The sequence below is a fragment of the Homarus americanus genome, unplaced genomic scaffold (assembly GCF_018991925.1).
Source record: "Homarus americanus isolate GMGI-L3 unplaced genomic scaffold, GMGI_Hamer_2.0 scaffold39155, whole genome shotgun sequence".
In the NCBI taxonomy this organism is placed as follows: domain Eukaryota; kingdom Metazoa; phylum Arthropoda; class Malacostraca; order Decapoda; family Nephropidae; genus Homarus; species Homarus americanus.
This window is the reverse complement of record NW_024737042.1, coordinates 5,591,872-5,616,431: the sequence shown is the minus strand read 5'-3', so window position 1 is coordinate 5,616,431 and position 24,560 is coordinate 5,591,872. Positions and strand designations below refer to the sequence as shown.

Below are 24,560 nucleotides of genomic sequence, written 5' to 3'. Positions count from 1 at the left end.
CAAACAAAAAATTTCTGGAGAGATTTCCTGAAAATTTCTCAGAAAAGGTGCCTCATTTTCCTCCTTGGAAACTCTTTCACAGACCCAGAACGGAGAGAGTTTTTTCAGAAAAATTCTGAGTCACTTTTAATTCTGGGTATTTTGGAGGGTTCCAGCTGACAGAGATATTACTTACAATTACTGTACCTGTACATTAATATCTCCGTTAGCCGGAATCCCTCATAACTGGAACTCTCCAATAGCTGGAATTGAAATTTTTTTCGGAAAATAATTCCCAAAGCCGGAATCTTCCTCAAAATTCCAGTTCTGGGAACGATTTTCCATGGGGCACATTTTCTTGAAAATTTCCTGAAAATTTTTCCAGTACCCGGAAAATTCCAGGGATGGGGGAGCTTTTTCCGTGTTTGAGAGATGAAAATCGGGCGCATTTTCTGGAAATTCTGAAAAAAAATTTCCGGTATCCGGAAAATTCCGGGGATGTGAGATATTTTACCAGGTTTGAGAGATAAAGTATAGTGAACCCTCACTTTACGTGGTCAATTCAACCCACAGCGGCCCGCGTAATGTGAGAAACGCGTAAAGTGAACAACATAACATATGGGATTAATTGAAATAGAGACCTGGCCGACTTTTAACTCCACTTTTTCCCGACACAATACGTACGTTTTACTAAAAATAACATCTTAACTTTATGATGGTATTCACAAACACATAATATAGAAAGGAACAGTCAATTAACTGAAGGTTAGGTTAGAAAAAAACAAGGTTGGGGTTAACACTTACGTTAGTAGAAGAGATGGGTTGGCATACGGGAATGGAGGCTGGTTCCGAGGCAGAGGACAGGCTACTGGCCCTCAGGTGAGTCACCATCACTGTCATCCACACTTGTCAGGGCCTCCCTGACAAATCCCTCAAAGTCATCATCACTGTCTCTACCTCTGTCACTATCACTGGCTTGGGCTGGCTGTGGTGGGTTGTGGGCGAAGAACTCTGTTATGCTTTGCTGACGGCTGGTGTTTATGTTGTCGTGATAAACCTTGATGTAGGGCTCCATAGTCTGCAACAGCTGGGTAGTGAAGATTTCATACCTGTTTGCGTCAGGGTCATCGGAAAGGAGGAGCTTGACTTTCTCGATACACTCGATGGCACCCCTAACATTACTATGGGATAAGCGGTGTTCTTCTTGGGATGACGCACCACCTGCCTCTTCACTGACGTCATCATCATCTACCATCTCGTCGGTAGTCACATCAGGATCCCTTATCACCTCCAGGATGCCGTCGTTGGTGGTCTCGGAGAAGCCTGCAGCTGTAACACTCTGCGCAGCTTCTCTGGCAAGGTCCACTGCTACTGCAACAGTCTGAACCTCACCAGTCACAGATTGACTCTGCCTAACGGCCGGAATGCCTTGCAACACATGTCTCCATGCGTGACGAACAGTTGCTACAGACAGCTGATCCCATGCCTCCACCAAGAAGTCCACAGCTTTCTTGATGTTGAATATTCTCCAGAATTGTTTTAAAAGTACTTGTTGCTCTGCCAACTGTTGATCCTCGTCGTCTTCGCTCCTGCTATCGGTGGTGGTGTCACTCAGGTTACGCAACTCTTCCTTGGTGTTGGTGTAGTCGTTCAGGAGCTTGAATTTTTTAGTAGAGAATGCAGCTTTTACATAACAGATTAACTCTTGGTCCATGGGCTGTAATATAGACGTAGTGTTGGGAGGAAGGAAGACCACTTTTACGTTGGGGTGACGATCTAACAGTAGGGGCGAGTGTCCTGGTGCGTTGTCCAGCAGCAACAAAATCTTGAATGGCACATTCTGTTGCTCACGGAATTTCTTCACATCGGGAACGAAACAGTCATCAAACCAGGAGAGGGACAGTGTAGAGAACATCCACGCCTTACGTGCAGTCAGCCAGTGGACATTTAGCTTGGTCATGTCCATGCTCTTGTAGGCGTGTGGCTTGCGTGCTGTGTGGATCACCGATAACTTGAGCTTACAGGTACCGGAGGCATTGGTGGTAAACAGGACGGTGATGCACTCCTTCTGCAACCTCCGGCCCCGAATCTTGCTGGCATTCTTCACAATGAAGGTCTTGCAAGGTAGCCTTTTCCAAAAAAGACCAGATTCGTCCATGTTAAACACCTGGTCGTCGGTGTACTGTCCTTCCTCCATAACCTCACGTAAAAACGGAGGAAATTCCCTAGCCGCAACACGGTCAGCACTAGCTTCTTCACCACCAATGTTGATATTGGTGATCTTGTTCCTCTTCTTAAACCTCTGTAACCACCCAGAGGAAGCATTTAAGGGTTTGGGCTCTGTAATTCCCATCTTTCGTGACACTGCAGCATACAGTTCACGTGCGTACTCCTTAACAGAGCGCGTGTCCACCGCCATGTTCCATCGCGCCTGACGCACCAAGTAGCTCACAAGTAATTTTTCCGTCTTGAGAAGCACCTGGTTGTGGAAATACTTGATCATAGAAGCACCTGTAGACTTTGTGATGTTCATGTGCTCCTTTATCTTGGCTGCATCCTTCTTAATTGTCCTGATCGTAGACTCGTTAACACCATGCTGGCGCGCGAGATCAACCTGTCTTGTTCCTTTCTCCAACTCTTGTATGATCTTATACTTAATTTCGTAGCTTAAGGAACGTCGTGTCTTCTTTGGCTTAGGGCGGCTGGGTCCAGGTAAGGAAAGGTTTCTCTCTGGGGGCGGTGGTCCGGCGGAAGCCATTTTACAGAACAATGGATGCACGATTACACGGTGTGGCCTGGAGGGATGAAACTGCCGCGGCTAGGTCAAGCGTCGTCTTTCCTCCCTCCCTCCCTCCCGCGGGTGGACACGTCACATTACTTTAAACCAATCACAGCTAGCAGCGGAGGGAGGTAAGGATGCATGGCCCAATTACAGTCCGATACATCATATGACGTCACTGATAACGCAACAAAGACACACACTGCGCAACCTACTCGCGCCGCTTACACAACATGGCGGGAGAGATGGCGGGAGGTTTGGATCCAAAAATGGCGCTGCGCGAGATGACCGCCAGCCGCTCTCCGCATAAAGGGGTACACGCACCGCGGAATGTGAGCATTCCGGTTTCGGCAGGGAACCGCGTAAACGTGGAAACGCGGAATGTGGGACCGCGTAAAGCGAGGGTTGACTGTAATGGAAAATTTCTGGAACTTCCAAGAACATTTTTCCGTTACCTGGAAAATTTCGTGGATGAGTTTTTTTCCAGCATTTAGTGACGATTTGATGCGCAATATCTGGAACTAATGAGAATATGTTTTTGTAACCTGGAAAATTTCAGGGATGAGGGATTTTTTCCGGCTTTGAGAGAGTCATCTCGTTACCCGGAAATTTCTCATTCCTGGAAGTGCTCTGCACCGATTGTTCCGGCAAACTGATATATCACTGTGCTTGCATTATGGATTCAGTTGATTGGTGATTCTATGTAGAGTATAGGAAGAACCAGAACAGTTACTTTTGTGTTTGACTTGCTTTTAAAGATAATTATAAGCAGTGTTCAGTAATCTCTCACTGCAAGGGTTACAGTCTACAATTCTCCCACTATTGCAGAACAGTGGTTGGCAAGGGCTGTTTCTAATGGGAAATGGGGGTTTGGGGAAATTACCTGAGAGAGAAATACCTAAAACCCTGATAACCGACGCATATAGGGACTATGAAAAGTCGTTGGTTAGCGAATCAACGGTTATCGATGCAATTAATCCCATAAGAACATAACAAATTCGGGAGGTTATGGACCAGCCACCCCTTAAAAATTCTCATCTACCCTTGATATATATCTGTGTGCACACTGTCAAACAAGAAAATAAAGAAGACATATAAAGCACGCATACTAAGCCTAAGATAAATAAGCAATGTAAAGCATAAATTGATATTTTTTGTTCAAGCTGGAATGCGACGTCAGCAATGTTACCTAGGTATGTTAATTCCTAGCCAATTCGCCAGGCCAACATAAGGCAATTAAAACATCTGATAATTACTTATTAAGTAATATTAGGAGGACACGTCGCTACCTGGCATTTAATTGCAATTCTCAAAACCCCCTCCTTCACCCCCCGTCATACACATCACGACCTTCATCTCTTGCCTGGCGATTCAGCTATAAATACACACAAAGGGAAGCTCCGCGAATTTGTGTTCTAATTGTTGAAATACAGTCAGCCCTTAAAATACGCGGGTTTAGCATACACGGATTTGCAAATACGCAGATTGCCCCGCTGGAGGAATATTCTGTACATTGAAGTAATTGAAGTACATTCAAATCGCGCACGGCACCACACACTGCCCGCCACCCCACACACACGCATCGCGCGTCACTCCACCCTGCGCTCCCTCACTCAGTCAGTCTCGCTGTAACCACGCTTGTGTTGACATCAGCATTGTAGGTCGACCCTGATTTTTTGACCAAAAAATACGAGAACAATTCGTGGTGGAATTCTCAACCCAATAAGTATTGCTAGAGTAATAGTGAACGCTGTTGCCAATAAAGCGCTATGTTAGCGGCTCAGCACTGTCAACCCTGCCGGGTGATAGTACGCATATAGAGATTCTCGCTTAAGTTATTACTTGGGAGATAATGTCTGTGCCCCTGATTGGCAACAAATAGAGATCTTGATGATCCCTCTAAATAAAGTGTTCTAAATTAAATTATTTTATGTAAAAAAAAAAAATATTTCATTGAGCTAAGGGATACTTGAGATAAGAGTCGGGAGAGAGATACGTCATGGTGAATTTATTGTTTATAATGGTCAAATTAATGACTTATATAACAATAAGAGATCTTAATGAATTAAATTACTAATAATATGATAATTTTGAGTTATATTGATTAAGTTTGGGAGAAAATGTTTTCTCCCTTATATTTTTAAAATATAATGTGACTCATAGTGTCCTCCTAGATAGTATTGAGTGATGAGCTACAAGGACTAGAAAGTTCAGCTCATACACTACATACAAGGAATTGTCTGTCAGTAGAGAAATTTAGTTAAGTAGTAGTAGTTTCACCTAAGAACCAAGGGGGCCATACTACATGTAATTATAAAAAATGTAGAGTCATGGCAGCTGTGTCTCAAATAACCTATTTTCACTAATAGATTGTTCAGTTTGTTATGATCAAATTTTTCAATTTCATCAAGCTGCGGGTGATAAGAAAGAATTATTGCAGGTCCAAATTCAAAATAGGTGGAATCAGGCCTTGAAAAGTAATTTTTAAATGCTGAGAGATGTTTCAAATGTGGTGGTGCTGGGTTCCCCTCCCCCACCTAGTCAATCTCCACAACCAGGACCTTCTTCCTCATCAGAATAAAGTGAGTATCCTTTTTGAGTAAATTAACATTTTACCTTCCGGTAAATGATCCTAATTTTGGAAATGTTCCAAACGGTTTGTAACATAATCTGGACCTCAGTCAGCGGAGCCTTGTATGCAAAGTCACCTCCCTCTCCACCTCCTGCTCGGGTATTCTTGCTGACGTCGCCTTCCAGCTTGAACAAAAAGCCGTTTTTTTCTAAAAACCAGTTTTTGTGATATAGCTCGGAATGCAACGTCCATAACCCACCCATCTCCACCCCTCGAGAGTTGACTTTTATTTACTGCACGCTCTGAGGCAAGAGATGAAGGTCGTGATGCGTATGGTGGGGGGTGAAGGAGGGGGTTTTGAGAATTGCAATTAAATGCCAGGTAGCGACGTGTCCTCCTAATGTTACTTATTAAGTAATTATTAGATGTTTTAATATTAAGTAATTATTAGATGTTTTAATTGCCTGTATGTTGGCCTGGCAAATTGGCTAGGAATTAACATACCTAGGTAACATTGCTGACGTCGCATTCCGAGCTATATCACAAAAACTGGTTTGTAGAAAAAAACGGCTTATTTATCAGTGTTTAGAATAGTAGAGATGGTCTAGGGTGGCAAGTTCAAGTCTCTTACAATTTTTGCTGGTCCATCACCACTCTTATTGTGCCTTATCACATCACATCAAGCTGCCCAGCACAAGAGGAGCTATCACTGGGACATTTAGGCATGACACACTAAGTTGGAATTAATTAAAAAATCAAGTCTACCGATATTTGCTGGTCCATCACCACTCTTATTACGTCCTATCTCACCTTCTCACATCACATCAAGTTGCCCCAAGAGGGGCAGCACAAGAGGAACTATCACTGGGGCATTTAGGCATGATTGCATAACACATGAACTCAGAAATAACGAAAAAACACAAAGTCAGAGACGCATGGTAAGTGTAAACAAGATCAAAGATGACAGGAATGAGTCAGCGGCAGAGCTGTAGATAGAGAGAGTTTGGTCAACTCGGTGATCGAACCTGATTGGCTGAGCCAGTCCTGTGACACATGGATGCCATGTTGGTACTCGGCTGATGAAGAAGTTTGCGTTCATACTGTAGAGGATGATGATGACGATACATTTGATGTTTATTCAATAAAATTGTCATACATATTTACAATTGGATAAGCATGTTTATAAAATGCAGTTCAGCATGAATATGGTCAATGTAGGTACAGTGTATGCAGGCCATGGGAGTATACAGTTTCCTGTGTGTGACACTTGTAAACAATAAGGCAACTTGACCAAGGATGGCCAACAAAGCTATCAGGTGCTTGTTTTCAGGAAGGTTCCCACCATATAACTCTAACTTGATATGCCTTGCATAGCGTATTTATGATACAGGGGTATTACTGCTTTACCATTAACATTTAGTTATTCAATGTCACTTACAACTTTTCTCATCAAGAATTCTGAATATATATTATACATTGTTAGAGATAGAACACAGCCTTGTCTATTCCTTGTCTAACTATGATCCAATTAATAAGTTCATTATTTACAGTACTAACACTGCAGCCTCCTGTTGCCAGTAAAGATTCTTTAAAATTCTAATATCTCCTTTCTTAATGCCTATTTTTTCCAAGATCTCTATAATTTTATTGTGCTTTACCTTATCAGAAGCTTTATCAAAATTAACAGCAGATATACATATTTCTTTCGACATTTAAAACCCTTTCACCCAAAATTCTCAAACTAAATATAGCTTCTCTAGTTCATTTTCCTTTTCTAAACCTATTTTGCTCTTCAGATAACTCATTTTCTTTTCTAAACTTTATTCTACGTAAAATTATGTTTAATAGAACTTTGCAGGCATGGCTTACTGATTAATATGGATTTACATTTGTATTTACCCCGGTAATACCCGTATACAGTGATCCCTCGGTTAACGAGCGCCTCGGTTAACGAGATTTCGGTTAACGATTTACCTTCCATAAGATTCTTAACTTCGGTTAACGCGCAATCCCTCAATTAACGAGTTTTTTACGAGCCGACCTCAACATGTTTTCGCTTGCATTTGGCGGTCCACCAGCTGTAGTATTAGTCCGCCAATACAGTAATCGGTTTTAGGGCTTAAATTCCTTACTATTTTAGTAAATATCAAGAAGTTTATACTATTCAATAATTTTAAAAGTTTAATATTTAATTTTTTAGTCATTTTAACAATTATTGAACATAATTGAAGGTAAGGAAACTAGTTTCATGCGTGCCATCCAGCCTGGCAACACACCAAACAGGCGCCAGTCTCTCTGTCTTTTCAGTGGAGGTAACATCTTGCTTGAGACTCTTCAACTAAATGCTTTTTTCTGTGTTTCCAAGCAAATTATTGGCCATTTTGAAATTTAATTTACATATTGACAATATATAATGCAGTGCAGTGTTGATTTAAAGAAAATAATCTTGAATACACCAAGAGAACTAAAATTTTATGGGTGAAGTGGCGCCATGGGGTGACTTCTCTTCCACCCCAATGCCTTCTCTTCTTCCTTCTCCTCCACCCCCATTCTATTTCCCATCATCATCCAGGAGCCTTCTACATACACACCCCAAAGTAAGTGTACTTTTCTACCTTTTTTGTTGAATTTAGGCCATTTTCGGTGAGCTGGAACCAATTACCCAAACCCCCCCCCTCTTTTTTTTTTGGCACTCCCCTACATCCTTGTGTAAGGTGAAGCGCAGAAGCGTTTACAGCGCCCAACAGGGAAGCATGCTAAGTTCATGCTTGCCTTTATGTCTCATGAGTCAAGGGCGTAGAAGCCTGAAGAGTCAAGAGCGTAGAAGCATGAAGAGTCAGTGGTTTATGTCAAGTTATTGGAAGCTCCACCAACTCCCTGAATACGAATTCGCAACTTTCGATTTACAACAGGTACCTACTTTACTGCTAGGAGAACAACTTCTACCGGCCCGGGAATCGAACCCGTGACATCTCGCTTGCGAGGCAAGAACGGTACCGCTTCTACCACCGGTTCCCCCATAAAACCCATTGAAACAATGGTTTCGGTTAACGAGTTTTTCGGTTAACGAGCAACCTGCTGGAACGGATTGTGCTCGTTAACCGAGGGACCACTGTACAGTATTGTATACATATATAATTATCAATTTGATAATAATATGAGGACCCTCTCATTAATAAAGGTTCTTCCATATAATGTGATATATTATATTTATTATATTATATTAATTATGTGGGAGACAGCCGGAGGACAGTGGCCGCAGCTCCTCTGTCCGAGACTTCCCATCCGCTGAGTTACAACATGGTGCCCAATCAGAGGCAGTACGCAGAGCCCTCTGGTGACAAGAATTCCCACCACGCCACTGCCCACCAAATTCAAAACAGTTCTGCCGCTCCTCTCCTGATCATTGGATCCCTGAAGTATCAACAAAACATGCGGGGTATTTCCCCTATATGTAATTGTCGGCTGTGTGAAGCAATGTTTATTAAGGTGACTGTTTTTGGGTTTACCTGTAATGTATAGCTCAAGGATTAAATTAACAAAGGGTGCATACTATATTTAAAGAAACATTTACTGTACTGTATCAAAATACTCTACAGTACACTTACCTAGGCATTAAAAGATTGTCTAAAATGAAATACAATGGAGTAGTCTCTCCCATACATGGTGTCAGGCCTCAACTTTATCCCAAGCAACACTGCTCCCCTTAGTTATGTAAATATATGTGTGAAGTTTTTATAATCTACAAGGTTTTCCTATGCAAGTGTGTGTATGAACAATTTATTTCAAAAAATTAACATGAGATCATATACAATGCAGCATTTTCTCGATCTAACGAACTAATTCAAGCCACCCCTTTTCATTAAATAAAAATTTATGTTATTTCCACTCGATTTAGTGAATAACGACAGTATTGTGTCCTCCAATATTGCAGTGTAAGGTGAATCATCGTATCGTGAATCATTAATTACCATTAAAATAAAGCAATAATGATGAGATGCATTCCAAAGTCTGACCTTTTCATATCTTTTGTGTGGCTTTTTACCCTCTTTTCCCCCAAAACAATAAAATTAATGTCAATTGCAAACTAAATTCATTAAACAATTTTATGAATGCACCTTATACAATATAAATTAATAATAATATGGTCACACAAGAGGAGATGGGATGCCATTGTTTCCATTAGTGTTCACGCCCGGGACGATGGTTCTACATAAGAAAATAAGACCCTGGTTGTAGCTGTAGTAAAATTAATGTAAACAAAATTTTATATATGTTTTAAGTAATTTTATTTAATGTTAATAAATGGAAGAATAGAAGTTGGTAACCACTAATGGCAAAGAAAAAAGCGAGATGGATTGGGACCTCCAACATATACGTGCACATTCAAGGAAACATGGCGTCATTTATCTTATTAAGAATCTGTACAAAAGATTCATTATTGTTTATTACTGAATATGTATTTGATTGAATTAATCTTATATATGCGAAATTAACAATACAATTAATTTATACTATGTAGATTATTAAAACACACAAGAGGAGACGAGACGGCATTGTTTTTGTTAGTTTACACCTGTGACAATGGTTCTTCATATGAAACTGAAGAAAATAAGACCCTGGTTATATAGCTGGAGTAAAATTAATGTAAAAAATTAATATATATGTTTTAAGTACTGTTATTTAATATTAATAAATGCAACAATGGAAGTAGCTAACCACTAATGGTAAAGAAATAAAGCGAGACAGATTGGGAACACCAACGTTTATGTGAGCAATCAAGGAAACTTAGCACCATTTCTCTACATAAGAATATGAAAGCAACACTTGGTTACTGTTCATATATATTTTAAATAATACTTACTAATGTAAAACAAAAATTCTACTCGCCAATGGTGGTAAAGTCTAAAACACAAGGACAGCCAATGATGATGTGTGAGTTTATACTCAGATGACAAAGTCATTAGGTTCAACTCTAGCTGAAGCTGTAGCTGGCAGCCTTCACCGTAAATACGAAAAAAAATAATGGCATAAATTGAATTGGGACCTAAATTAACCAGGGTCTTAAATATGATTCGTCGTTAGTAGAACCATCGTTATCGGAGGCTTTCCTGTAGTTCACAAAACCGAGCACGATTCCGCTAAATTTCCGCTAAATCGAATTTCCGTTATTTTCAGGTGATTCTGTTAAATTCCACGCCAAATGCACCGCTTGGCACATGGGGTTTGTTTAAATCTGCTCAGTCTGTGTTTTGCCGCCACCACGTGTGCTGTTCACTGCCACCCTCTCAGTCAACTATCTACTGTGTCACACAAAGAGGCTAACTACAGTAAGCATACTGGGAGAAAAAAAAAGGAATTAATTTGGCATATTTTCATTATACAGTGTGTATCAGGGCTGGATTCAGGAGTGGGCAAAGTGGGCAGCTGTCCAGGGGCCTCCACATATTACAATATTTTATTTATTTGTTTATTCATTTGGATTATTTTTATTTTCATTCTTTAAAATTCATGTTTATCTATTCCATCACGTAAAACTATGTTCAGCATGAAGCGTGATAGAAATTAGGCTAGCTACTCCTTGAAATTCATGAATACCTGGTTATATACAGTTAATTAAAAATTTCTCAATGTTCTAATTTCCTCAATATAACTGCATATGGCTTCAAAATTCTCCAAAGAAGTGTTCAAATTTCAAAATTTTCCCGGGGGGCTTACAGCGCCCCCCGGAACTCCCTGATGTTTAGGCTCGCTTCACTCCTTCACTCGCCACCCCACCCTCTTGGGTAGTTATAATGAGGGGGGCCTCCCCAAAGAGGCTGCCCATGGGCCTCCACAGGTCTAAATCCGGCATTGGTGTGTATATAACCGTGGTCCCTCGGTTAACGAACACAATTCGTTCCACAGAGTCGTTCGTTAACCGCATCTATTATTTAAATGGGATATTGGGTAATTCCAACTCACAGAAAAAGTACATACAAAGTACTGTATACCAGTAATAGAATTAACAAAACATTAAATATAAACTAAGTACAGTACTGTACTGTACAGTACTGTACAATAATAAATAAAAAACAATAGAATACTGTATTTTAACTTACTTTGAGGTGTGTATGTCGTATTACCGGCAGCTTTGTTTACATACCAAACAGCTGATTGTACAGTAGAGGCAGTCGATGATGACATGCCATATTCTTTACTGAGTGCATTGGTTCTAATTCCTTCTTCATGTTTCATAATAATTTCTGCACTGTGTATTATCAATATGTTAACTAAATTTCAGAATGAACAAAAATTTTAATGTAAAAATGCAAAAATATTCAAGAGACCAACAAAATCGATGGTCACTCCACTGTAAATAAAGTTAAACTGAGAAGCGTTGTTGGGTGTTTCAATCAGCTGATGAGCGCACAAAAACGGTTCCCTGTACTGTCTATATTATCAATATGTTAACTAAATTTCAGAATGACCAATAATTTTAATATACAAAATGCAGAAATAATCAAGAGACCAACTTTCTTGATATTTACTTCACTGGAAACGAACGTAAACAGAGAACCAATTACTGTATTGGCGGACTAGCCATTCATGTGATGCGCACAACAAAACGTGTTTGTTGTAAGGATTTCGTTAATCGAACTGAAAATCCTTATGGGAGCTAATTCGTTAATCGAACCGTTCGTTAACCGAGGGACCACACTATGTATGTATATATATATATATATATATATATATATATATATATATATACACAGTTGGTCCTCATATTACGCGGTCCCGCATTCCGCGTTTCACCGTTAACGCGGTGCCTTGCCAGAACCTAACATTTTCACATTCCGCGGTCGTGAACCCCATTACGCGGAGAGCGGCTGGCAAGCCGCGCCATTTTTGGATCCAAACCTCCCGCCATCCGCCATGTTGTGTAAGAGGCGCGAAAATGGTGCACACAAGGTCGCCCAGTCATCAAAACATGACCAGTTCTTCACCCGCCACCCACTACAGCCGGCCCAAGTCAGTGATAGTGATAATTATAGTGAGGATATGGACTTATATGAACTTTGGGGGGTTTGACAAAGAGGCCCTGCAAGCCTCTGTGGTGGATAGTGATACAATTGATACAAGTGATACAGGTGAGGGCCAATAATCTGCCCTCTGCCTCGGAACCAACCGCCCATCCCCGTGTGCCCAGCCATCTTTTCTACTAATGTAAGTGTTAAAAAACCTAATATTATTGATATTTCTCTTAATTATTAATTGTGTGTGCATGCCATCATAAAGTTAAGATAATATTTTTACTACAACATAGTTGTGTGTCGTCAAAAAGTGGAGTTTGGGGATCGGCCCGGACTCCATTTCAATTAATCCCATATGTTATGTTATTCACTTTACGCGTTTCTCACTTTCCGCGGTACCCTCCGGGTTACATTAACCGCGTAATATGAGGACCAACTGTATATATATATATATATATATATATATATATATATATATATATATATATATATATATATATATATATATATATATATATATATATATATGTATGTATATATATATATATATGTATGTATGTATGTATGTATATATGTATGTATGTATATATATGTATGTATATATATGTATGTATATATGTATGTATATATATGTATATATATATATATATATATATATATATATATATATATATATATATATATACAGTTGTACCCACACTTAACGCGGTCAATTGAACCCAGAGGGTCCCGTGTTAAGTGAAAACCGCGTTAAGTGAATAACAGAACATATGGGATTAATTCCAATAGAACCCAGCCCGACCCCCAAACTCCACTTTTTGACGACAAATAACTATGTTGTAGTAAAAATAACATCTTAATTTTATGATGGTACATGCACACAATTAATACTTAAGAGAAATAGAGAAATACAGTCGCCAAGTTAATGTCCATTCAAATAATGGACTCGACTCCCTCCCCCTCTTCTCACACTACACTCACTGGCTCTTCCCTCTGAGAAATTTTTGGGGGAAAACAAGGTATAGTAATAAATAATTCCTCAAACTAAAGTTAGGATAATATAATTGACATTGCTGGATTCCTTGTAAGACCAGGAATATTTTGAATATAAATGTCATATATTTTTCACAAAAGATAACATATTTACTCAGAATAAACTTTACATCTAAAATTTGTATGTCAAATGCAAAATCTATGATGTTTATATTCAAAATGATCAGCAAATTGTAAGAATTCCAGCAATGTAAATTATATTCTGGCCGGATAATTTGTATGAATTTTATGAGCTAAAACAAATATCTTCAGTTAATAAAAAAAAAAAAATATTCTTCGACACTATCTGTCAATCAAAGTACCCCACCTTGCCTTCCCCCCCTCTTCCAACCGCGTGGTCAGTCCCAACCCTCCCCCCACCCCCCACCAATCCTCCATTCAAGAGTTTTTAACATTTAGTATTAAATAATACCTCAGATTAAAGTTAGGATAATATAATTGACATTGCTGGATTCCTTGTAAGACCAGGAATATTTTGAATATAAATGTCATATATTTTGGACAAAAGATAACATAATTACCTAGAGAACAATTTTTATCTAAAAATTGTATGTTTAATGCAAAATATATGTTGTTTATATTCAAAATGATCACCAAATTATAAGAATTCCAGCAATGTAAATTATATTCTGACCGGGTAATTTGTATGAATTTTATGAGCTAAAACAAATATCTTCAGTTAATAAAAAAAAAAATAATTCTTCACTGGGTAACAGATGGTCGGTCGGTCGGTCCCTCCCTCCCCCCCACCCCCCACCAACCGTCCCAAGGAGATGTGTGGGATAACCACTAAATTTTAATAAATAATACCTCAAACTAAAGTTAGGATAATATAATTGACATTGCTGGATTCCTTGTAAGACCAGGAATATTTTGAATATAAATGTCATATATTTTGGACAAAAGATAACATAATTACCTAGAGAACAATTTTTATCTAAAAATTGTATGTTTAATGCAAAATATATGTTGTTTATATTCAAAATGATCACCAAATTATAAGAATTCCAGCAATGTAAATTATATTCTGGCTGGGTAATTTGTATGAATTTTATGAGCTAAAACAGGCAGTCAGGCAGGGTGGCGGGTGGGGGGTGGTGCGAATCTAAAAATAGCTCTCGAGCCGGACACTCACCGTTAAGTGAAAGTTCAGCTTTGGCAAGGCACGGCGTATATGCGAAAACGCGTTAAGTGAAAGCGCGTTAAGCGGGGTAATACTGTATATATATATATATATATATATATATATATATATATATATATATATATATATATATATATATATATATATATATATATATATATATATATATATATATATATATATACACAGCTCCTCCCCGACTTACGATCTACTCGACTTACTACCACCCGCACTTACGACCTGCGTCAGTCGTACCAAAATTTTGTCAAATTACGTATTTTCGAGTCCCAACGCCAGTGATTGCTCTGTGTACTGACAAAATTTTTGTTTGTAATTCACTTTAAAGTGGCTGGCAAGCTTAAAATGAGTGTTTTGTGGTGCTGAGAAGAAAAAGAGACACCCATTTTAGATTTTCTATGTATTATTTTCGCATTTTCGACTTACGACCATTTCGACTTACGACCTGGATTTGGGTCCCTAACTCCGTCGTAAGTCGGGGAGGAGCTACACACACACACACTGTACACTCGGCCCCATATGTGCCGAGTTATCAAGGGTTTACTGTATATGTTTCACTAGATGAGTTAAGGAACTTAATTGTTGATGTGGATATCATGGTTGGGAAAATATAGTATACAAAATATAAATGTGTATGTTCACAACTGCTGGTTGGCAGGGGATTACTGTATCTATGTTTTTCTCTGTATCATTATTTTTATAAACTTGTAAAAATACAGTAATGGCAATAAATTCATTTATATTTTCCTGTGTATAATCATTTCAGACTGGTATCATTGTGGACAGTGAAACCATCTTCACCTTAAAAGAATTGGAAACAACTAACATGATTGTTAAAGATGTGACAAAGTCATCATTATTACTCTGGGAGATAGCTGGGTGAGTTTTTGAGATTCTGTTTGTACATGAACTTCTTATCCCATTGATGGTTCTCTTATTGAAAGCTACATTCACAATGCACCTATACTTGGTGATCTGCTAGTGTGCATGTTTTCTGAAGTAACCTTTATCCTTCCAATTACAATAGTTCTTGTTTTTCATTGCAAGTAGGAATTGCACATTCTTTTGGCAAACATATAGTGTGTCCTTGAAGAAGTCTTTCTTGATATTAGTGGAACTATATATGATTGCATACATTACTGTAAATACAATGAAACTAAAAATTTTATAAAAACATATGTAAAGAAGATGAAGAGCCTGTTTCTGTTCATGGTTCATTTATACTTTACTGTTAAGGTTCAGTTAGCTTAAATTTTTATGATATTAGAATGCCTTTAATCCCTTCAGCAATGATCCTTTATGTACACTCGCAACAAAAAGTATCAGTGCATACTGTAGTGTGAACAATTTGAGACCAGTGACGATAGGTATTGGGAAAGGCGAGTTGTTCCAGCCGTATGTTGGCAGCCCTGTAATCCTGCTGAGCAGCTACTATGGCCTGGTGAAGTGAAACAAACCGTTATAAATAAGGTTGGGAAGTGATAAATAGACAGTATGAAATATGAGGAGTTCCCTGTTAACAAAATTATTTGTGATACCAAATAAACCACTCGACCTGGTCGTCCTGAGGGGTGGTGCAACGTGGACGGCCGCTCCGAGACCTGTCGTCTGTAGCGCCAGTTTCGAGGTATCGCCGAATCCATCATGCAGCGATGTTCCTGTGGACACCAACCCGCCGGCTAATATCTGTGACGCCAAACCCTTCGTTATGAAGGGAAATAATAGCTCCTCGTGTTCCCTCTGAGGTTTCCGTGTCGTCTGGCATGTGTAGGTCTCTACTGCTTCATATTGCCTCTGTTTTATACCCACGTTCACCGAGACTGAACCCTCGCCCATCATTCAGTCGACACAAAGCAACAATCCGAAAAGAGGAAACAAACACACTGATTGTCAGCCATATGGCAACACCTAGTGGGAGGGGGGGTTATGAGGATACACTTACCAACCTTCCCGACATATCACAGTGTATACGTATCGTTTCGGAAGTTGTCGATCTCACCCTGCACTGATACTTTTTGGTGCAAGTGTACATGGGCTAACATTTTTGCTATGTTTATACAATAAGAATTTTTGAATAGCATGCCAGAATTCAAATTCCTCTGTGAAACCAGAAAGAGGAACTTAGTGACATGACAGTGACTATTCACTGTGACTAGATATGGTAAGTTCTTTTTTACCCCTCCTTTTTTTATCACTTTTTATCACTATTACAGTGAAATACCAGTTTTATAGAGTAGGTTAGGACCGAGCATTCTTTAAACACTCTTGGGTTTGGGTTGGCACTCTTTCGTGAGATGCTCGGGGTCTGGGATTTGTTGCTTTAGCATTGTTAATAAATTATTTACAAACAGTTTTATATGCGTAATCACTATAATTATTTTTATACGTAAGCACGTATATGGAAATGTTTATACATCACTTCATTATTTCATGTGATTGCAAAGTGAACTTATTCCATTATAAAGCATACATACTGTATTCAGGACAAAATAGTTATAAAAATTATTTTTGACAAAAATTAATTTAACTGCCGAATGGTTCGACAGTTAGTTTACGTCACGTCCTAAGGGTTTGAGAAACCCGCAATATGGACTCACTCAACGTTTATTGATTGTTATGGTCAAAACCTGTAAAAGTGAGACACTCGTTAACTACTGATTACATTCCATTACATGTATACATTATACGTCAGTTAGTAAATACACTATTCTGTATGGTTATTATCCAAATTGCCTTACACTATGCACGTATGTAGTTCACAACATTTCACCATAATACAAATAATCACTGTGTTCTCTCTCTCTCTCTCTCTCTCTCTCTCTCTCTCTCTCTCTCTCTCTCTCGATAGGCCACATGGCATGTGAGTCAGGTCGCGGCTTACGAGAGCGGCAATAACAAATAATGTTTCGCAAGGTAATAGTGGTGTAAATTTTGCATTCTGTTGAGTGCGCCAAGTACCGATTATTAATTTTTCCCCCTGGACACAAAAGATAATTGTACATATTGAGTCATAGCACTAGGACTGCTGGTTGAAGGGCCAAACAAACTGTCACTTATCCTAGAAGAGCCTGGGACACTGGGAGCAGCATCAAGAGGCACCACACTATCATCACGTGGTGCAATCTCTTTGCACTTTTTAAGTTTTCCCACCCCTCCACCCTCACCAGCAACACAAGGCATGGTTCAAAACTCTCCCAACACTATTATGAATAAATTAAATCACTGTGATGCACGAGAAATCAGCACAAGCCGTAAGAAAATGCGTGGGAAATGTGGCTGAACATTATATCCTGGGTCCTTTAAACACAAATGGGAGACTGGTGTGGTGACCTTGGAGTGCAGTCTACATAGTTGCCAGGTCGCACTGATGTTGCCAAATGTGCGTCTTGTGTGTCTAGCATTCATACACAAACTTAAAATTATTTTATTATAAATTTTAACTTCATAGGCAAATTTGCATATGAAAACCTTTAAGTGATAATTGAGATCATCCAGCACATGTTTTGGTGATTTACTTACCCCTCTCAACTAATCTATAATCCTTTATTATAAACTGGCACTGTAATGCATGACAATAACCTAACTAGAACGTTGTACCATTAAACAAGTACCGTATATGGCGGCGTATAAGTTGACCCCCATTTTCAAGCAAAAAATTTGGTCATAGAGGTATACCTACAGTATAAGTCGACTCCCCAACTTCAGCAGCTGTCAAGTGTTGTGTGAAGGACCAAGTCAACCATCAAAACACATACATAAACAGGTAAACAGTCAAACAAGCCACTCTATAACATGACATCACACACGCCATTAGTGACTGCCCCAACAATCACAACAACACTGAACTCCTGTTGACAAGTTTCACCTGTATAATTAAAATAGTATTGTTTTTTGAAGATATTTTTATATTGTATGTCAATAAAGTGCAATTTTATCAGATTACATTGACTTCATTTTACCTACTGTATGGTTTCACACACTTGATCACACACACTCTTAAAACATCAATAACAGAAGGTGTTTAAATATAGCTACAGAGAAAAACTTTATTTCATCCATAATAGAAATAGAGCAATTATATTAAAGGTAAATATGAAGGTTGTAATACGAAATACTCTCACTTACGGTCATGATTTTAGAGGTCATCATTTTATACCCATAGCATAAGTCGACCCCCTAACTTTGGATACAAAAAATTTGGCTTCAAAGGTCAACTTATACGCTGCCATATACGGTATGTATCATCAGTCCTAAGTGACGTTTCCCTCTCTGGATGTTCCAACACTTACATTGTCACTGCTTAACTGTTTGCATTACACAATTCCCGACAACCCCCATGCAGTCCGTTTTTCTCCCCCAAAAATAGCTTTTGAAGACCACACCTGTCTTTTAAGCAATTTAGCCACCCAATAGTAAAGTTACAAGGTTCTTCGATACTCATTTGTAGATGAAATTGTTCGGCTTTCTTTTTGATCAATAGTCTTCACAGAAGTTTACCCTCACTGTGATTCTGCTCTAACCACTTGTACTGAATTTTGCCTCATTCTCGAAACTGACTGTTTTACATTTTTGCTCTTTTCAATTCCTTTATTTGATTCTGTTTCATTATAAATCTTGATAATCTTATCTTTATTTATCTTTAAATTGTAAATTTTGCTTGTTCCACCCCTCACCTGCCTCATCATGACATAACACAGTATTTCTACTTTCGTGTTTGCTGTCAGTGTAACTCATCTGTGTTTACTACATGTTGCTGGGAAATCCATTGATATTTTACAACACTGAGGTGCAAAACACAATAATCAAAGTAGAAGAGCAAAACAAGCTGGTCTATCTCAACACATGGGCTGAGTGTTGACTTTGGGGAGAGGAGGAAGGTGGTGGTTGGAAAGGACCAAAGATAACTTGTCTTCCTGAGTGCACCAAGCGTAGGTAGTGAACCATATCTATTCCCAAGAATTTCTATTTCTATTAAATCACATACACTGTACATAAAATTGTTATTTGATTTATTTATTTATTTATTTATTTATTTATTTATTTACCTGTGTTTACTTTTTAAGGTGATATCCACCAATTCATTCCTTGGGAAAAAATATGCATCACCTTTCCAAGGTCAAACAGGATTTCTTGTTATTGCTGGTGAGGTTAAATGATGCTTTTACCCTTTGACCTTACTAGATACTCCCAGGAGACTTTTTATTTAAAATTAATATTTTAGGCACAATAATTATCTTCCTAACTTCAAGTGGTACATTCTCAGCTAAAATTTTGGTTGATTGTTGTTGGTACAGAATCATGAACATAATAAATAGAATAAAAGTTAATTATCATTTGAGTAACAATAAAACATGTAAAGCAGTAAAGCATATTTAAAAGACTCACACAATATCTGTGTGGGTTCTACAGACCATGCAGTAATTGACCACAAATAGTTACTCTGTGGATTCAAGTACAGTACAGGTAGTATAACATTCATGCATGCCTATTTTGACTTACAACTGTGCTGCTTTTTTCAAATATACAAGGAAGGCATTGAGGATGTTAATGTGTGAAATGAAAGTAATTTTTCAGGCAAAACTTAACACTTTCTTTACAATTTCAGAGCGAGTGTGGGTTTTAGTGGACGTACGCTGCGGAAGATACCATTTTTAGCTCATGCTCTTTATGCTGAAACTCCCCTCATCTCATTATCTAACTTCCTTTCTGCTTTGCAAATGGCTATTAAAAAGCAGAAGCAAGACAGAGTTGATATAGGCTTGGTGAAAAATCATTAGATAACTGATTTTAAAAGAAATTTATATTTTTGTACATTTATAATACTGTACTGTAATATATTTTTGGCATGCATTAATAGGTTTATGAATGAAGTATGTTTAATTTATCCATTACACTTTGTGATATAATTGTAAGGATATATTGTATTTAGCAGTACAGGCATCTTCCGGGTTACGGAAGGGTTCCATTCCTGAAAATCTTTCCATATTATGAAACAATTTTTCCCTTTGACCCCCATACAGCAAAACCTCGATAAATAGGACTTCAACATATCGGATTTCACTTTTTCTGGACTCTAGAGGTGCCTAAGCTACGAAGTGAAATACCAGATCATTCAAGATTTGGAGAAAGGAACACGTCATGCTGATCTCGCACGCCAGCATGGCGTCAACGAATCTACGATTCGTACTATTAAGAAGGATGCAGCCAAGATTAAAAAACACATGAAAATCACAAAGTCTGCAGGTGCTTCAATGATCAAGTATTGCCAGAACAGGGTGCTGGTAAAGGTGGAAAATTTGCTGGTGAGTTATTTGATTCGTCAGGCGCGATGCAACATGGCGGTGGACACGCGCTCAGTGCAGGAGTACGCATGTGAACTGTACGCAGCAGTGTCACGTAAGCTGGGAATTGCAGAGCCCAAACCCTTCAATGCTTCCTCTGGTTGGCTGCATAGGTTTAAGAAGAGGAACAAGATCACCAACATCAACATTGGTGGTGAGGAAGCGAGTGCTGACCGTGTGGCGGCTAGAGATTTTCCTCCGTTCTTACGTGAGGTTATGGAGGAAGGACAGTACACTGACGACCAGGTGTTTAACATGGACGAATCTGGTCTTTTCTGGAAAAAGCTACCTTCCAAGACCTTCGTTGTCCAGTCTGCCAGCAAGGTAAGGGGTTGAAAGTTGCAGAAGGAACGCATCACCGTCCTCTTTACCACCAATGCCTCCGGTACCTGTAAACCAAAGTTATCGGTGATTCACACAGCCTGCAAGCCGCATGCCTACAAGAATATGGACATGAACAAGCTTAATGTCCACTGGCTAACCGCACGTAAGGCGTGGATGTTCTCTTCTCTGTCCCTCTCCTGATTTGACGACTGTTTTGTTCCCGACGTGAAGAAATTCTGCGAGCAACAGAATGTTCCATTCAACATTTTGTTGCTCCTTGACAACGCACCTGGACACTCGCCCCTACTTATGGATCGTCACCCCAACGTAAAAGTGGTCTTCCTTCCTCCCAACACTACGTCATTAATAAAGCCCATGGACCAGGAGTTGATCTGCAATGTGAAAGCTGCATACTCTGCAAAGAAGTTCAAGCTCCTGAACGACTCTACCAACACCAAGGATGAGTTGCGTAACCTGGGTGACACCGACAGCGAGAGTAAAAGCGATGAGGACAAGGAACAAGAGGTGGCGGCTCAAGAAGTTCTTGTCAAACAGTTTTGGAAGAAGTTTAACGTCAAACAAGCTGTAGACTTCTTGGTGGAGGCATGGGATCAGCTGTCTATTGCTACGATTCGTCACACATGGAGACATGTGTTGCATGGCATACCAGGTGAGAGGAGGATTCAACCTGTGACTGGTGAGGTTCAGACTGTTGCAGTAGCAGTGGACCTTGCCAGAGAAGTTGCGCACAATATTACAGCTGAAGACTTCTCCGAGACCACCAACGAAGACATCCTGGAGGTGATCAGAGATCCTGAAGTGACTGCCGACGAGATATTGGAAGATGATCACGTCAGTGAAGAGGAAGAAGGTGCGTCATTCTCCGAAGAACACAAGTTAAGTCATAGTGATATTAAGGGTGCCATGGAGTGTGCAGCAAAAATGAAGTCCTTCCTTTCCCGCGACAATGACGATGACCGCTATGAAGTCTTCCATACACGGCTGGTGCAGGCTATGGAGCCGTACATCACGGTGTATCAAGACAACATTAACACTAGCCATCAAAAAAGCATTACCGAGTTCTTCGCCCGCAACCCACCACAGCCAGCCAGAGCCAGTGATAGTGACAGTGAAAGTGACTTTGAGGGATTTGTCAGGGAAGCCCTGACAACAGTAAGTAACAGTGATGGTGATGCACCTAGTAATGGTGATTCACCTGAGGGCCAGTAATCTGCCCTCTGCTTCGGAACCAGCCTCCATCCCCGTATGCCGACCCATCTCTTCTACTAACGTAAGTGTTCAACATAACTTTTAGTTTTCCTAACCTAACCTCTTCTATATTACTTGTTTGTTCATACCATCATAAAGTTAAGATAAAATTTTTACTACAACATAGTTGTGTGTCGTCAAAAAGTGGAGTTTGGGGGTCAGGCCAGTCTCTACTGGAATTAATCCCATATGTTCTGTTGTTCACTTAATGCGGTACCCTGTGGGTTCAATTGACCGCGTTAAGTGGGGTACTACTGTGTGTATATATATATATATATATATATATATATATATATATATATATATATATATATATATATATATATATATATATATATATATATATATATATATATATATATATATATATATATATATATATATATATATATATATATATATATATATCTATATATATATAATTTATTTATTTATTTATTTAAAGTAATGGGGAAAATTAAAAAAAAAATATGAAAAGAGCAACACTTGTTCACTGAATAATGTACAGTGGTCTAATCAAATTTGCTGTAGGCCTATCGAGCAGGGTAGTGGGGCTGATCAGATGTTACCTCATTCGTCAGGTTTATTTATTGATTCAGTATTATATTCTCATATGATCGGCCTTCCTAACAACGTTATTTATTACCTTAGAGTGATACATGATGGCTCGGTGTGGCTACTTGTTACACTTAGACAAATGATTAATGAATAAACCAGGGTATATGCAAATGAATAATACTGTACACTACAGTATTACTTATTAAGTGATGATAAATGCACTACAATAGGATTTATTAAATGATGATCAATACTCTTCTGTACTACATTAATTTACTTGGTGGGATTCTTTTTTCAGGGAAGATGATTCTTTCAGGATAATACTTTATAAAGCCTGGTACCAAATGAACCTAAATGATATGAGAATTATGGTGAAATTGCATAAAGACGTATTAAAGGGATCTTTGCGGAGGGAGCCACCCCCTTCTGCCAGCTGCACACAGATATAAACTCGTCTTCCATATACAATATACTCCTACACTTACTTATTCTTATTTTTATCTCTATAATAATGTACAGTATATAGTTTTCTTCATTCATATTAGGCAAATTCTGTGGTTACTTACATATAACACTTTACAGTAAATAACAATCATCTCGGTGAAAACAGTTGTTGATAACCAAACTTGTATCTGATTTTCAACCCAGAGTGTAATGTTTCTTTCTTTTTTATGGTTGATGTAATAGTCTTTTAACCCCTACGCCCTGGTTGACGTTCTGGAACGCGCGCTTTTTCGCAGCATTGTTTGAATGCCCAGCACAGCTTATCAGGTTCCACGGTGACTATTTGCGTGTCACGCCACTCCTCACTCCATGCTTGGCCACAGAAAAGCTTCTGGAATATAAGTACAGGTACACCACCGATTATCCGGGAACTGATAGTGCAGAAATGGGTTAATGGAGAAATTATTAACCATGACAGAAAAAATCTAAACTACTGTAGTTAATTTTTTTTATTGTTAATTACAAAAACTGCAACTTGTTAGTGTACACTGTACAGGCAACTCCTGCAATACAGAATACCAGGTTATGGAAATGCATCCTTATGGAATTCTTAAATTACTGTATGATCCAAAAATTTGCGATACGAAAGCCACCCCCTCCACCGAATTTCGGTGAACTTTTCAAATTTAAAAATCTCAATATACAGTAAACCCTTGCTATTCCCAGGTGGTAATTTCCAAGGAATAATGCGAATTGGCAAAACTGCGAAAGCCCCACTTATACAGGTACTACCTTAGTGTACTACTGTACAATATACTGTACCCATACAGTGTATGAGTAAGTCACCAAAATAACTCTCCTTTGTATGTGGAAGTTTGGAGCTTGATGAAGTGCACTGTACAGTAGAATGAAATCTGGTTACTGAAGCATAAGGAGATAATCAGGATCACTGTTGGAAGAGGGTGGTTCTTTGAAAAACATCGTGACTGGTAGTTGGTTCCTCTTGGGTTTAAGGTCTCTAAATGTTTCACTCCACTGGCACTGGCACTAGGCAGTCTTTAGGGGC

The 24,560-nt window shown here is 38.9% G+C and overlaps 1 protein-coding gene across 4 annotated transcripts in view; it reads left to right on the top strand.

Moving 5' to 3' along the window:
- LOC121872620 (pachytene checkpoint protein 2 homolog) overlaps nucleotides 1-20,428 on the top strand; it is a 40,914-nt gene extending 20,486 nt beyond the window's left edge. For 2 of the 4 annotated variants that reach the window (XM_042375517.1, XM_042375518.1), the window contains exons 8-9: nucleotides 15,325-15,437; nucleotides 20,164-20,428. In XM_042375517.1, the coding sequence (XP_042231451.1) occupies nucleotides 15,325-15,437; nucleotides 20,164-20,335 (285 nt within the window). In that variant the 3' untranslated portion in view covers nucleotides 20,336-20,428. Of the gene's footprint in view, nucleotides 1-8,572; nucleotides 8,820-10,508; nucleotides 10,661-15,324; nucleotides 15,438-20,163 lie in introns of those variants that run through there. The other 2 variants (XR_006090126.1, XM_042375519.1) reach the window with 2 other exon arrangements.
- The last annotated feature ends 4,132 nt before the right edge of the window (nucleotides 20,429-24,560 follow it).